At 40.8% G+C, this 14159-nt stretch overlaps 1 protein-coding gene and 1 long non-coding RNA gene across 6 annotated transcripts in view; one reads left to right on the top strand and one right to left on the bottom strand.

The window, feature by feature from the left end:
* The window catches only part of LOC147012026 (uncharacterized), a 32985-nt gene extending 19302 nt beyond the window's left edge, over positions 1-13683 (top strand). For 3 of the 4 annotated variants that reach the window (XR_015051892.1, XR_015051889.1, XR_015051891.1), the window contains exon 5: positions 11904-12069. This is a non-coding gene — a long non-coding RNA (uncharacterized LOC147012026). Of the gene's footprint in view, positions 1-11903; positions 12070-13543 lie in introns of those variants that run through there. The other variant, XR_015051890.1, reaches the window with a different exon arrangement.
* Positions 7507-14159, bottom strand: part of LOC147012025 (casein kinase I-like) — a 93177-nt gene continuing 86524 nt past the window's right edge. For both annotated transcript variants that reach the window (XM_085858021.1, XM_085858022.1), the window contains exons 8-10: positions 13778-13908; positions 12826-12947; positions 7507-10300 (exon numbers count right to left, since the gene is read on the bottom strand). In XM_085858021.1, the coding sequence (XP_085714147.1) occupies positions 10114-10300; positions 12826-12947; positions 13778-13908 (440 nt within the window). In that variant the 3' untranslated portion in view covers positions 7507-10113. The remainder of the gene's footprint in view (positions 10301-12825; positions 12948-13777; positions 13909-14159) is intronic.

The raw sequence follows: 14159 nt of genomic DNA, 5'->3' as shown, positions 1-14159 counted from the left end.
CTCTCACCATCTCTCTCCGAAAGGACCATCTGTCAAACACAGCCACACCTTCCCCCATACTCCCCACCCCCCCCCCCATCTTAACAATCCTCTTGAGGAAGTTCAATAAAAGTCAACATCTTTCTCTGGCAAACCATATTTTAAAGTTGGGTTCCAAAGATAACCGCCGACTGGGCCACCTCCGTCGTACAAAGTCCCTTCCTTGGCACACCTGAAATCCTATCCATCGACAAGGCCTTCATATGCAGCTTGATGTAGTACTACTCTCTCCTCTGGGCTTGTTACCCTGCCTCGCATATTGCTCAGCTTGATGTTGTGGAAACCAAGGCCTTCACGATTATTGGAATCCCCCTTGATGAAGCTGAGTCTCTGGGTCCAGCACTACACCATCACAGATAGGTCGGTGCTCTCTCTGTCTTCGACCACCTCCTTTCTGGTTTTGCACCCTCTGCTCTTTCCATGCTTTTTCCACCTCCCCCTACCTCCAGGCTTCTGCAGGGCACCCTGCCATCAACCCCCTTTTAGTGAAACTACCTAAATCCAGGATCACTGCTCACTTCCACTCATTTGTTCCTCTTTTTTTCTCACATGTGGAACCAACTTCCACACCCTCTCCAATCTCATTCTTCACTCCAGGTCTTCAAGACTGCCGTTTACCACCACCTCAAATTGTCCCCAAACCAAAACCATGATCTTTTCTTCCTTCATTAACCCCACCCCAAACCCCACCTCAATCCCTCCTCCTTCCAAATTTCCAGGTTTCACGCCTGAGAGTTTTCTTCTGTATCCCTCTTGTCCACCCCATGTATCCTCTCGTGCCCCTCATTCTTCCCCACACCCATTGTTTGTCAAAGACTGCATCGATCTTGGCCTTCAAGTCTGCAACTCTGCTTGGCCCACCCTGCCATACACGATATACCCCCTTAGTCCTCGATTCTTTTTATAATGTCGTGAACAAACTTTGGTACATCATGGGTGACGAAGGTTGTGGTCAAGTTTCATCGAAATTGTCTGTGTAGTTTCGGAGAAGAAAGCAAATACATATTTTGGGGGGCAACTCCCCCCACCCCCCATATACACCATTAGGCTGTCATTTTTTGAATGGCATGAACAAACTTTGGTACATACTGGGTGATGAAGGTTGTGGTGAAGTTTCATCGAAATTGTATGTGTAGTTTCAGAGAAGAAGTTGCAAGTGTTTATGGTCGGACAGACCGACGGACTGACTGACAGCCGGATGATGCGCCATCCCATAAACTCCCCAGAACTACGTTCGAAGTAAGCTTAAAAAAGCATAATACAGAAGGAAAGTCAAGTAGAATGACATTGTTATGGAGTGGAAAAGTGTTGGTTTTTAGCTCACCTGGAACAAAAAAATGTTCAGCGGAGGTATTAGCATTGCGTGGTGTCTGTCAGTCAGGCAGTGAGTCAGTTAGTCAGGCTGTATGCAAACAAACGGATCTTCTCCTATGAAACTACACACAAAATTTCGATTAAACTTGACCACAACCTTCATCACCCATGATGGACTAAAGTTTGTTCACGGCAGTAAAAGAAGATAAAATCAAGGTCTACGGGAGTTTAACAGGGTCTTGACCCCACAAAATCGGCATGTGCTTTCTTCTCTGAAACTACACACATGATTTCAATGAAAGTTGATCACAACCTTCGTCACATATGATGCATTAAAGTTTGGTCAAGGCATTAAAAATCAAGGTTTTTCCCCCTAAAATGCAGTATTTACTTTCTTCTCCATTACATATTCCATGGGTCATCCACACCTCCCATTAAGGGATGTTGCCCCTATTTTTTATTACTATTTTTGAAACGAGGAGGGGAAATAGGATAATGTTGAGGAGGTAGACGTAAAACATTTGGAAAGAAAGAAGCAAAACGAAGAACATGGAAACAAAAGGGACACAGAATTTTCAAAGTTGCTGTCCGTGGTGTGGCTAAAGTAGGCCTTGAACAACACGAAAACAAATTTGACAAATACAGCACAATAAGATATCATTTAACATGGAAAAGAGGATGGAAACACAAACACCAATTCAGGGGCAACGATATCACAGAAATACACGACTAATCCGGTTTGGAAATCTTCGTTCTAATGAGGCTGAAGCGGCAGCGGCAGAATGGACCAAATTGTGAAAAAAAAACAACAAATTCCCGAACCGAAAGTGATGTCATATGTTTCACAGCCAATCTTGGACACAACATGGCTGCCTCTACACAGATTGCTGGAAATCTTACTAAAGTTAAATTTTCTCCAAATAAAGGTGCGATCTTTCAGTTACGAGGTGCTGATGCAGAAACGATTTGAAAATCAGATCTCAGAGAACAAAGTGGAACAAGATGCCCCACTTAAGTCAAATTCTGCATTGTATAAAGTTTCCTTTTGTTTCAATCTTCCATGGAGCCTGAGCTGTTCATCTCTGTTAATGGTGGCAGATGATGACGGCATTGTTAACAGCACAATCTTTCGAGGGGTATTCTTGATTTACTGGATTGGTCCAATTTATTCATCACACTATTTTATTCACATTGATAGGGACGAAAGGTTTGAAAAATGGCGTGTATCGTCCATTTGGAGATCAGCAGGGAGATGTTACAAACAAAGGTTGATGGCCACAGCCAGCAACTAAAGCAACTAAGATTGTGCCAAAGGACGATTAAATAATGCAACCTTAGGATTTGCGAGGCATTACATTCTAGAGAGACAGAGTAACTACGCGAGATTTATGGGGCTTGACCTCCAATTATCTTATCATCTCGCCTGACAATAAAAACTCCCTTATGGCTGATTTTAGCCTTAATGAATGTATCAGATTCAGTGAGTGAATGGGTAGTGGTCAGACTGTAGGACTCTATCCAGTTCTCATTTAATCTCGACAATACCCTTCATAGAAATGTCTCATGCAGGCTTCATGACATTTCAACATTTTCAGTATTTATTGAAACCAGGTGCGCTCACCATTATCATAAATGTATTTATTATAAAAAAAATAAGAAGAAGAAAGCGTCTCAAAATACAAAGCCCATCCACGTCTGCTTTGTGCTCGAACTAAACTTGACAAAAACGACAGTTTAACAAGGAGAAAAGGCCATAAAATGTCCTGGCCCCCATGGTTTTAGTAATTTTGCTGTACGGAGTTAAAGGGCTTGCCCATGTATTTCCAAGATTTATGTGGATGCGCAACTGACTTCAGTGGTCATGTGACTTGGAAGATTGCATATGATTGGGTTATTCAATGAACATTAATGATGTGGGTCACATAGTTATATTGTGCAAGACAGTTGGTCACATGACATGTATAACATTTTTGATTGGGAATGCAAATTTTGCACAGAAGGGATTTAATGTTCCTATATTTTTGGGAAGATGTACTGAATTACACAAACAGTATAACATTTAATAATATTTATTTATGTATGAAAGAAGAAAACAGAAAATTATCATTCAGTTGAAAATGCTGTCTGATCAGTTTTTATAAACTATACTTAAAGGTGGTTGGGGTGAAATTGAAAAGAGGAATCAAAACAAGCTCAAATGTGGTAAGATCCTCGTCCTCTAAATGATGACGTCATAAAAACGAATATGACGTCATTGTGATGTATCAGCTTTGCGATAAACTATCTGTGCTAATGCCCGGCTTGATTCCCGCAAACAAAATTCAAACAGCTTGCCTAGTTTTGGAGATAATGGTGTAGGCGATTTCCATTAGCGGCAATATTATGACGTCAACTTTTTTTTCTAGGAAGAATTTCCAAAATTGGAGATGGTTACTGCCTGCGTGTGGACTTTCTGCATATACATGGCAAGTTTCACGAAGATCCGTTGAAAACTCTGGGTTGTGAAACAAAAAATGTCAAAAAATAGGAATGACGTCATAAAAATTGATATGACGTCATAGTGATGTATCATGTGTGTGGTAATTCATCTCTGCTAATGCCCTGTTCGATTTCCGCAAACAGAATTCAAAAAGCTTGCCTAGTTTCGGAGATAAATTTTTAGGCGATTTCCATTAGCGGAGATATTTTGACGTCATAACTTTTTTTTTTCAAGGAATTTTCAAAATCGGAGATGGTTACTGTCTGCGCAGGGTATTTATACATATATATGCCAAGTTTCAGGAAGTTTCGATGAAAACTGTAGGCTGTGAAACAAAAAAATCCACAAGAAGAAGATGAAGAACAACAACGTGAGTAAAGGCCCTGTCACACCTTGACGTTTTAGCCAGCGTATGGCAACATATCAAAATGTATGTGAAACGCTGGCGTACGCTGAACTATTGATGTTTTTTTTCAGTTTTGGGTGTATTCATAACGAGTTGGACGTATGCATAACGTATTAGTAACGTACACAGAACGTTTCGATAACATAGATAACTTATACCAACGAATGCTAAGCGTGTTGGCGGCGTTCACAACCTATGCCCAATGATAGTCTAACTTATGCATAGCGCGTGGCAGCGTATCGCCGACGATCACGTGGCGTAGCCTATTAATAGGCTGCCGCTCAACGATTTAAATCATAACCGCACTAGAAATCGAAGTGTCAAAATCACCGTCATGCCGAAGAGAAAAAAAAAAACCATGGAGTCTGGAACACTGATGGGTTCCTCCTATGAAGCCTATTTTTATATACCAATTCCCCTAAATGCTGCCAATACACCATTATACGGTAGCTGTAAGTTAGAAACACGTTCAGTAAGTTCTGTGGTCATCCGGAAGATGTCAAATACGTCTACATACGTCAATATGCGTTGGGGATACGTTACTCATAGGTTCAAAGCACGTTACTCATTGGTTAGAAATAAGTTTCGGGTACGCTAAACATTACCTCGACGCGTTTCGACTTATGAGTAACTTACAAGTAACGTGTGTCAAGGATCGCATATAACGTGCCTCCAACTTATAGCCAGCGTATGCGGAACGTGTGAGTCATACGCTGGCATACATGGAAAAATTTTGAGCATGCTTAAAATTTGTCGACGAGCTCGGCGTACTACGACGTATGCCAGCGTGCTTCAGCGTGCTCTTAACGTATACAAAACTTACCCATAACGTATTCGACGTGTGCCAGCGTATTCGCCAAATTTTTCATACGTCGGCATATGCTGGCTAAAACGTCAAGGTGTGACAGGGCCTTCAGACTTAGAGATCCTCCACGAGGATCTAATTATATTTTTTTATTTTCATAAAAATCTTCATGCTATAGGTCTGAAAAAAAATAGAACATCGGCAAATGCATATCCGAGAAATGGTTGAGGACGTGTTCAATACCAGTTTTATTTTATTTTTTTACAACTAAAATGGCCACCAGTCTACCGGTCAGCCATATTTGATCAGATCGCAAAACAAAGTGAGGTGCACGTGTATGCCATCATGTACTATGCTAGTGCGAAGTTTGAATAAAATCGGATTATGCATGTCCGAGAAATGGTTTGGGACACGTTTATGTAACAAAATGGCCACCAGCTGGCCATCTTGGATCTGATCTCAAAAAAAAAAATGATGTGGATATGTCATCCATAATTCATTATCTGTTTACCAAGTTTGAAGAAGATTGGTAAATGCATGTACAATAAATGGTTGAGGACATGTTCAACATCGGGTTTTTACAACTAAAATCGCTGTCAGGTGGCCATCTTTGATCAAATCGCGAAACAAAATTATGTGCTTATGTACACCATCATGTATTGTCTTTGTGCCAAGATTTATCAAAATCAGTCCATATATGTCCGAGATATGGCTGCGGACGGACACATGGACAGACGAGACCCAATCCATAAGCCCCCGTTTAGGACTAAGTCCAACGGGGGATAAAAAAAGATGGGACATTTCATTAATTTGTATTCTCACATACTCATGCTAAAGGTTTGTTGAAGATTTAGTGAGGAAAGTGCAATTGGTAAAAATGTTATGGCCTCGACGTACACACAGAATCTCAATGGTAAACAACCCCCACAACACAACTCCAACCCCCCTCCACAACTCCACAACCCCCACAACCCCCCACAACTTACCTCTGCCACTGAAAGTAAAGGACATTATGTCTTCACCCCTTTCTGTCTGTTTCTTTGTTTGTTTGTGTGCAGGATATCTCAAAAAGTTGTAGACGGATCTGGATTAAATTTTGTGGACAGGTTCGGTGTGCTACTAGAATTTTTCAGTGATTCTTCACCATTGATAGATTGGGCCAAAAACGATATATAACACGATATCTCAAAAAGTTGTGGATGGATTCAGATGAAACTTGGTGGACACGTTGAGTGTGGGGCAAGGACAAATTTTGGTGAAGATAAGAACCGGATCTGTATACGAGAATTATTTATTTTTTTAAAGTGAATCTTCACCATTGAGAGAGGGCCAAAAACGATATATAGCATAATATTTCAAAATTGTATTGGGCCTGATATGTCCTCGTGGATCAGGCATTACGTGGCGGAGGTATGCGCTCTACCTAGTGCACTTCTAGTTTCAATATATAATTATCATAAATGCTGACACGTACATGGAGAGACTGCTTGCAACATACTTTTACGAGTGCAGACCAGACTCAATCTGCATTCCCAGATGTAGTCAGAATCCATTGTATTATATACAATTTGGAACTACAATGGGTAACTAGAGCATACCTCCACCAAGCTGAGCAGTTTACTTTTTGTATCCCACTGATAGGATGGATCAGTATCCAGACCTGAACCAACATCTAATTGGCTTGGTCTTATCACCTAACCAACTCATCAACCTACTTTTGGCATAACTCGTCCACAACGTTTTGAAATATCGTGTTATATATCATGTTTGGTCCCATCTGTCAATGGTGAAGAATCACTTGAATATTTAAAAAGTTCTCGCATCCAGATCCAGATTCAGATCTTCACCAAACTCGAACCAATTCATTCTTGTCAAACACCCAACCCATTCACCAGGTTTCGTCCAAATATGCCCAGAACTTTTTGAGTTATCTTGCTCACAGACAAACAAACAGACAGACAGGGGTGAAAACATAACCTCCATCCACCTTCGGTAGCAGAGGTAACAATATAGTTCCAGGAGCATGTGTTTATTGAATATTTTAAAAAGTAATTTTGCTTACCTGAAGAATTACCGAGCCCATGCAATGCAAGAGATCCTAATGAGGCAACGCAAAACCTGGAGTTTCTGAAAAAAAGAACAGTTATAAAAGGACTCTTTTGGAATACTGTGTGGATGAAATACAATGTTACAGAACTATGAATGTCATTTAAGCGATTGCATCGATGATCTTTCATGTGGAGTTCGTCAGGAAAACAGGAAAAGTCATTACATTTCAGATCAGGAAAATACTAAGTATTGACTCATATCTGGTGCTCTGCCAAAAGTTATCTTTTGCCGGAAGGTACATTGTGGTTCCGCTTTGGGTATATCGTTCTTGGACAAGAATCATACGGCCCACCAAATAGTTTGATTTACACCGCCTGAAACTGACAGAAGACATCAAAGAAATGTATTGTGATGTTTTTTTTCATTCCATCTCTTTATTCCATTCCATGTGTGTACAAAAAGCTTCACACAACTTGGACCGAACAATTGAAAATTCCAACAAACGGCATCAATCAATTTCTCCAGGAGAGTTGCGCAATGGTCACACAAAACAGGTTCACTTTGTTGAGTCGTGATGAATCGCCGATTGCCACACACACACTCTCACCAATCGCAATGCAGCTGGTTAACTATATAATTTCACATTCCATCAGTAACTGTTGTGCATTTTAATGGTTTTTCACTCTGCATGTGATTAAAGATCTGCAGCAACAACCCTCGGGATATAAGAAACTGGTGAAATTGAAATACAGCTGTGGTTGGAATGGTGTTGGGCATTTGATACGACTTAATAATTCAAGGCCATATTGTACAAAAATTCTCAAAAAACAAAAGTATGTTTATTGTCGACGTGGCCATCTTTGATCAAAAAAGTATGCTTATTATGAAAGTATGCACCAAGGAAAATATGTCTTAAAAATTATTTTGGGAATGCTTTTTGGTGAACTAAATAAAAATAAATAATCACTGATATTTTTGACATCGTTCAAGAGAACAGTGAGATGCACGGTTTTGACCAACATGGCTTTTCCAATTTACCGCTTTCACTCTCATTCCTGGGTTTATGATGGAATGAACCCTTTTTAAAGTCATCGTCGAGCCACAGTCTGAAATGGTCATCTTCATGTCTCATCAACAGTTATAATTAAGAAACTTAACAAATACTCATAACTTTACAACTCTGTACGTGCCACAATTGAACAAAAATAAGGTGCTTAAACAAGCCAACTAAACTCAACAATATACATGTATACCCTTTATCCTATGATCTGTACAATATAATAATTGAAAGATCCATCAAATCACAGTCATTTTGATGCGGTTTGCTGCACTTTTGTTTTCATGTCAATGTGTGCCGAATGTAGAGATACAATCAATTGGTCAGCATATCGAACATGCGGTGCAGTGCCAGCAGGGGTTCTGCACCATGGAAAGTATTGTCTGGTGTGTATGTTAAGCAAGTTCCATTTTCTACAAAGTGGATGTTAAACGACTCGAAGATATCTTTCACAATACTGAGACTTTAGGCCGGCAAAATGGCCAATTTGTACGAATGATTATAATTAGTTATGACCAAAATGCCTCGTTCAGACCTGTCCCAGTCTGTAACAACTTTTGTGACACCCCTGAGATTCCAAGAACGTCCAACAGGAGACAATAGCAGATTAAGACAGGAACTATGGAGGAAACATTGGAAAGTTAAATGTATATATTAAATAAAAAACATTTTCAGATTTTTGTGCAAACTCATCCGATCAGGCGATTGTGACAAAAATGTCACAACCGCTTTAAATCGGTGAGTTCACTCGGTGCCTTAAATCCCAGGTGATAACTGACCTCAATTCTGCCTGTTATGGTGACCTTTTGATGAAAGCTGCGTCCCCATTGCATACGAATGCAGTATTTCCACTATGCATGGAAAGCAAAGAGAGGAGGATGGGAGAGCAGATAGCTTATGGAAGAGATTGGGGAAAGCGAGCACTCAGGAAATGTGTAGGTAATGGTATAAGCATGGAAAGACGGCTGCTGGAAAGAACAAGTGGGACGGGACAAAGGTGAGTCAGAGCAGATGGCAAGAGATTGAGAGTCCAAAACATCAGGTGCTGTTAACCTGCTGGCTTTTCCAAATAGGAACAGTCATTTCTCGAGGTGAGGGGTAGGAAATGGGAGGAAGTAAGACGCAGGCAGTGTTTACACTGAAAAAACAAAGAGAGAGAGAACAGAATACTACCTGCAGGTTGTGCCTTCATGGGGCACTTAAAACAACATCAGCGGATGGTTCCAAAAGTATCTTTCAATTCAAAAGCTTGTTGTTAACAATGAGATAAATGTCAGTACACTATTATAATTGTGACATTTACACAAGTGAATATTATGTTTAAGCTAAGCGACTAATATGTTGGGATTGTACTGTGAAGTCAATGTGAAGATGTCAAAACACTCAGGTTGTACCTCTGAGGCATTCAAGGTTCGAGTTTCACTCGTCGGGAATGGCGCAGCACCCCCGTGGCAAAATCAACAATTGCCTGTATAACTTTCGGAACAGCTCGCAGGTTCGGGGCATTGTGAATTATAATTGATATTTACAAATTGTATGATCATTATTAATTGTAATTTATAATTGTGAAGCAGTATCATACTGTTTATAAATACAGGTAATTTATTTTCAAATGAAAAAGCTCACCTGTAAATGACATATCTGTGAGGGCGAATTCACATATGTATGAAACGTTCCACTTTTATTCTTATGTATGTATGTATATATATATATATATATATATATATATATATATATATATATATATATATATCATATATATATATATATATCATATATATATAACAGATCTAAATGCATATTTTAATGTATAATGAGACTGTAATAAATGTGATGATGAGGGTGGTTGTGTGTTAAAGATATGCCAATACAAGAGTATGGACATGAAGGCACAAGCCCATCCCGTGAGAATAGCGTCTCCCTCCTATATTCCTGCTCACGCCTTGGATTACCACAAGGACATTTCAATCTCCGAAAGGATGAGCTGGACTGTGGGCTTTTGTGACCTCGTGCTTATGTGCTGCTTCAAGACTCAAGCTGAGCACTCGAGAGAGTGGCGGGGGGTGCTCGGGTGTGCTAGTGTCACGCCCCGTGCCAAGCAAGGCCAACTCCATGCCCCAGCTATGGCGCTGGGCACTTTCAGTGGTAGCTCTGAATGAAAAAAGCAAGAAGAGTGAGATGGGGTTAAAGGAGGTTCCAGGTTGGTGCGGGAAGAGGGGGATGAGTGGGGGAGTATTCAGGGGTCCAGACTCTCATATTTTAGGGAAAACAATAACATTTTAACACCTTAATCACATTCATTTTAAATAGTATTTCAATGCATATTTCTCTTTGAGTCATAGCCAAAGACATCAAATTATCAGGTATGTACCAACAATGCCAACCATGCATTTTCTCTGTAATTATGAGACTTTCAGCCCCCCTCACACCACAATACCTTTCAACATCCTGGGATCTGCATCAAAGGATAAAGATATTAACATTAAACATAGGGGCAATACCACTGGATGCTCACCTGGTAGTGGCTGGATAAGATAACCCGGGAACCACTGGTGGGCATGGATGACACAAAATAGGTAACGGAGAAAAAACATAAATACCTATGGATGTTTTTTTTAATGCCGTGAACAAACTCTGGTACATCACGGGTGATAAAGGTTGTATGTGTGGTTTCGGAGAAGAAAGCAAACATATTTTTGGGAGCAGCCCCCCGTAGAACCCCTGAGATCTTAATTTGTTAATGCTATGAACAAACTTTAGTACATCAAGGGTGATGAAGGGGATGGTCAAATTTCATCAGAATTGTGTGTGTAGTTTCTGAAAAGAAAGAAAATGCAAATTTTGGAGGGCAACCTCTCCTCCCCCCCCCCCCCCCGTTCACCCACTTCGATCGGGATTTTTTTCATGACATGAACAAACTTTGGTACATCACGGGTAATGAAGGTTGTCATCAAGTTTCATTGGAATTGTGTGTGTAGTTCTGAGAAGAAAGCAATGCCTTTTTTGGGGGGCAACCACCCCCCCCCCCCCGTACACCCCATTAGATCCCGATTTTTTTTTAATGCTGTGAACAAGCATTGGTACATCATGGGTGATGACGCTTGTGATTAGGTTTCATTTAAATTGCGTGTGTAGTTTCGGAGAGGGCAACTACATTTTTTTTTGGGGGGAGGGGGGTTGGTAAAGCCCATACACCCCCTTCGAGCCTGATTTGTTTTTATATGTCATGAGCAAACTTTAGTACATCACAGGTGATTACGGTTGTGGTTGTTTCATCGAAATTGTGTGTGTAATTTTGGAGAAGAAAGCAAATATGTACATATTTTGGGGGGCAACCCCCACCCCCATAAATCCCCTTCAACCTCGATTTGTTCTAATGGTGTGAACAAACTTTGGTAAATCATGGGTGATGAAGGTTATGGCCAAGTTTCATCGAAAGTGTGTGTAGTTTCGGAGATGAAAGCAAATACAAGTTTTGGGGGGGGCAACCCCCCCCCAGGAACCCCTTAGACCCCGATCTTTTAATGTTGTGAACAAAGTTTAGTCCATCATGGGTGATGAAGGTTGTGGTCAAGTTTCATCGAAATTGCTTGTGTAGCTTCTGAAAAGTAAGCAAATACTGTTTTGGGAGGCAATCCCCAGTGAACCCCCTTTGGGCCCGAATTTTTTTTTTAATGCCGTGAACAAACTTGGGTACATACTGGGTGATGAAGGTTGTGGTCAAGTTTCATCAAAATCATGTGTGTCGTTTCAGAGAAGAAGTTGCAAGTGTTTATGTATGGACAGACGGACAGACGGATGGGTGATGCACCATCCCATCAGCTCCCCAGAACTTCGTTCCAGTTGAGCTAAAAATGAGACCTTTTCCAATGTTGTAACATGTAAGTGTGAAATACAAATTAAACATTGTGGATACTTTTCGACTTACCGTCGTAATAATAACATAAATATTTTTAGTTGAGATATATTTTGTTTGCATATTGGCACCTTCCCCTCCCCCACTGAAATTGTCTTTGGCATGAGATGCCTGTGTTTGGTCTGGCGTTGGTGTACTGCAGGCATGATGGGCCGAATGGCCTCTTCCTGCATCAGAGTTTCTTGTTATTCCTTGTTAAGATGGCAGCCAATGGAGTGGGTGGGGTACGTTATCGACATGGGTTAACACAGAACAGTGCCTGAGAACTAAAACCATGGAAATGGAGGAAGAAAGAAGTGGAAAGCAGAATAACAGGAAGTAACAAAAATGGCACTCAGTGGAGTAGAGCGAATACTTCTGGCAGTTTTGTATCTCAGTGATAGGCCGGATCTTCATCGAGACCATTCATCCTTGTCACAAACCAAAATCTAATCGGCTTGTTCTTGTCATCTATCCAACTCACCCACCACGTTTTGTCATAATCCATCCACAACTTTTTGAGATTACGTGCTGTACTGTATATCACTTTGGCCCTATCTCTCAATGGTGAAGAATCATCTAAAAAATGATTGCATCCAGATCTGGATCTTCACCAAAATCTCATCAATTTATCCTCATCACACACTCAACCTGTCCACCAAATTTCATCCAAATCCATCTATCACTTTTTATCCTGCTCACAGACAGAGAGACAAAGGTGTGAAAACATAACCTCCTTCCACCTTCAGTGGCGGAGGAAAAAATGCTAAAATTGAGTTACCGCTTGAGGATGTGTGATGAAGAGCGAGACAAAGCATCTCCATCATCAGCACGAGCAGAAGGACTGCTCCTCCGGCAAATGGCTGAGTTCAGGCCACTACTTGAGGATATGGCAGCGGGAAGCTGGGGAGGAGTCGGTATTTGGAAGAGAATAAGGTGATGTAGAATGTAGTGAGATATCCTTGAAACTTTGGCTTGTTTAAAAGCAAAAAAGAAAGATGATATTCAGGATTAGCTATCATATAATGTCTTCATGTGTGTAAATATTTGAAATCAATAATTGTCTGCATTTTAAGTATCTTTTTATTTGATGCTTGAACGTGGTTGCTCATAGCATCATTACTAGGGAGAATTTTTGTGCTGCTCATGCACTGCCCCTGTAGGTTAAGGCAAGGTCATTCGGGATTTATTGAGAGTGCTGGAAATAATTCACCCACTTTTCGTCGAAAGACACTGAGGGATCTTTAACATCCACCAGCTAATGCTGACAGATGGGTCACCCAGCTAAACATCCACCTGAGGGATGGCTGGCACACTTTGTGATGCAATTCCCCTGCCTGTGAAGCACCCATCGGATCATTTCTAGTTTGGTCGAGAATAGAGCCCAGTCTAGACAGGTTAAAGGCAAGTACGTTACCTCTGTACCATCCTGTTAGGACACTTTTAGCGTTAATCCCAAGAAGTAACAGATTATGACAATAAAACCGTTTCCTCCATAGAATAAGAGCAAATCCAGATCCGTGAACAATGGAGAAGAGGATCCTGCCGAGAGGCAAGATGGAGAAGAGCTAATGGACTCGAGAACCTGTCGATAAATAAAGCTTAACTGAAACATAATCAAAAGAAAAAAAGGTGAGAGGGTGGTAAAAAAAAAATTAGCAGCAGCATTATGGACTTCGAGTCGGTTTCGAATGTGTCAGGATTTCCTGTTGAGGCAAGGCGATGTGTCTCACCCTGTTGGGACGATGGAGATCAAAGCCTGCTGTGAGGTCAGATGAGGAACGGTTGATAGATCTACGATGTAATCTCAAACTCACCCTTCGCTCACCTTCCACACGAACAGCCGTCCGCACGCCCAGCAACCCTGTAAGTGAGGATAAGTGGTCTTGTGGATCACAGACTTGTGGATTTTTTCCATTACACCTGCTGAGTTTCTCACAACTGTTTCCTTCTCTTTCCTTTCCTTTTCTCTCCTGTGCTGTATTTTACTGCTCAGTGCTACTTCTTATTTTTTTTTTTTGTAAGTTGCCTTCCTCTCGTTTGATTATTATCTTTATTTTGGAATGATGGCAGTTTCCAAAGCTGACATGGTACTTCGTTCCTCACTATGGGGGC

The sequence above is a fragment of the Eptatretus burgeri genome, chromosome 15 (genome assembly GCF_056783735.1).
Source record: "Eptatretus burgeri isolate ZD-2024b chromosome 15, Ebu_testis_v1, whole genome shotgun sequence".
Classification (NCBI taxonomy): domain Eukaryota; kingdom Metazoa; phylum Chordata; class Myxini; order Myxiniformes; family Myxinidae; genus Eptatretus; species Eptatretus burgeri.
This window is presented reverse-complemented; position numbering and strand designations above follow the sequence as displayed.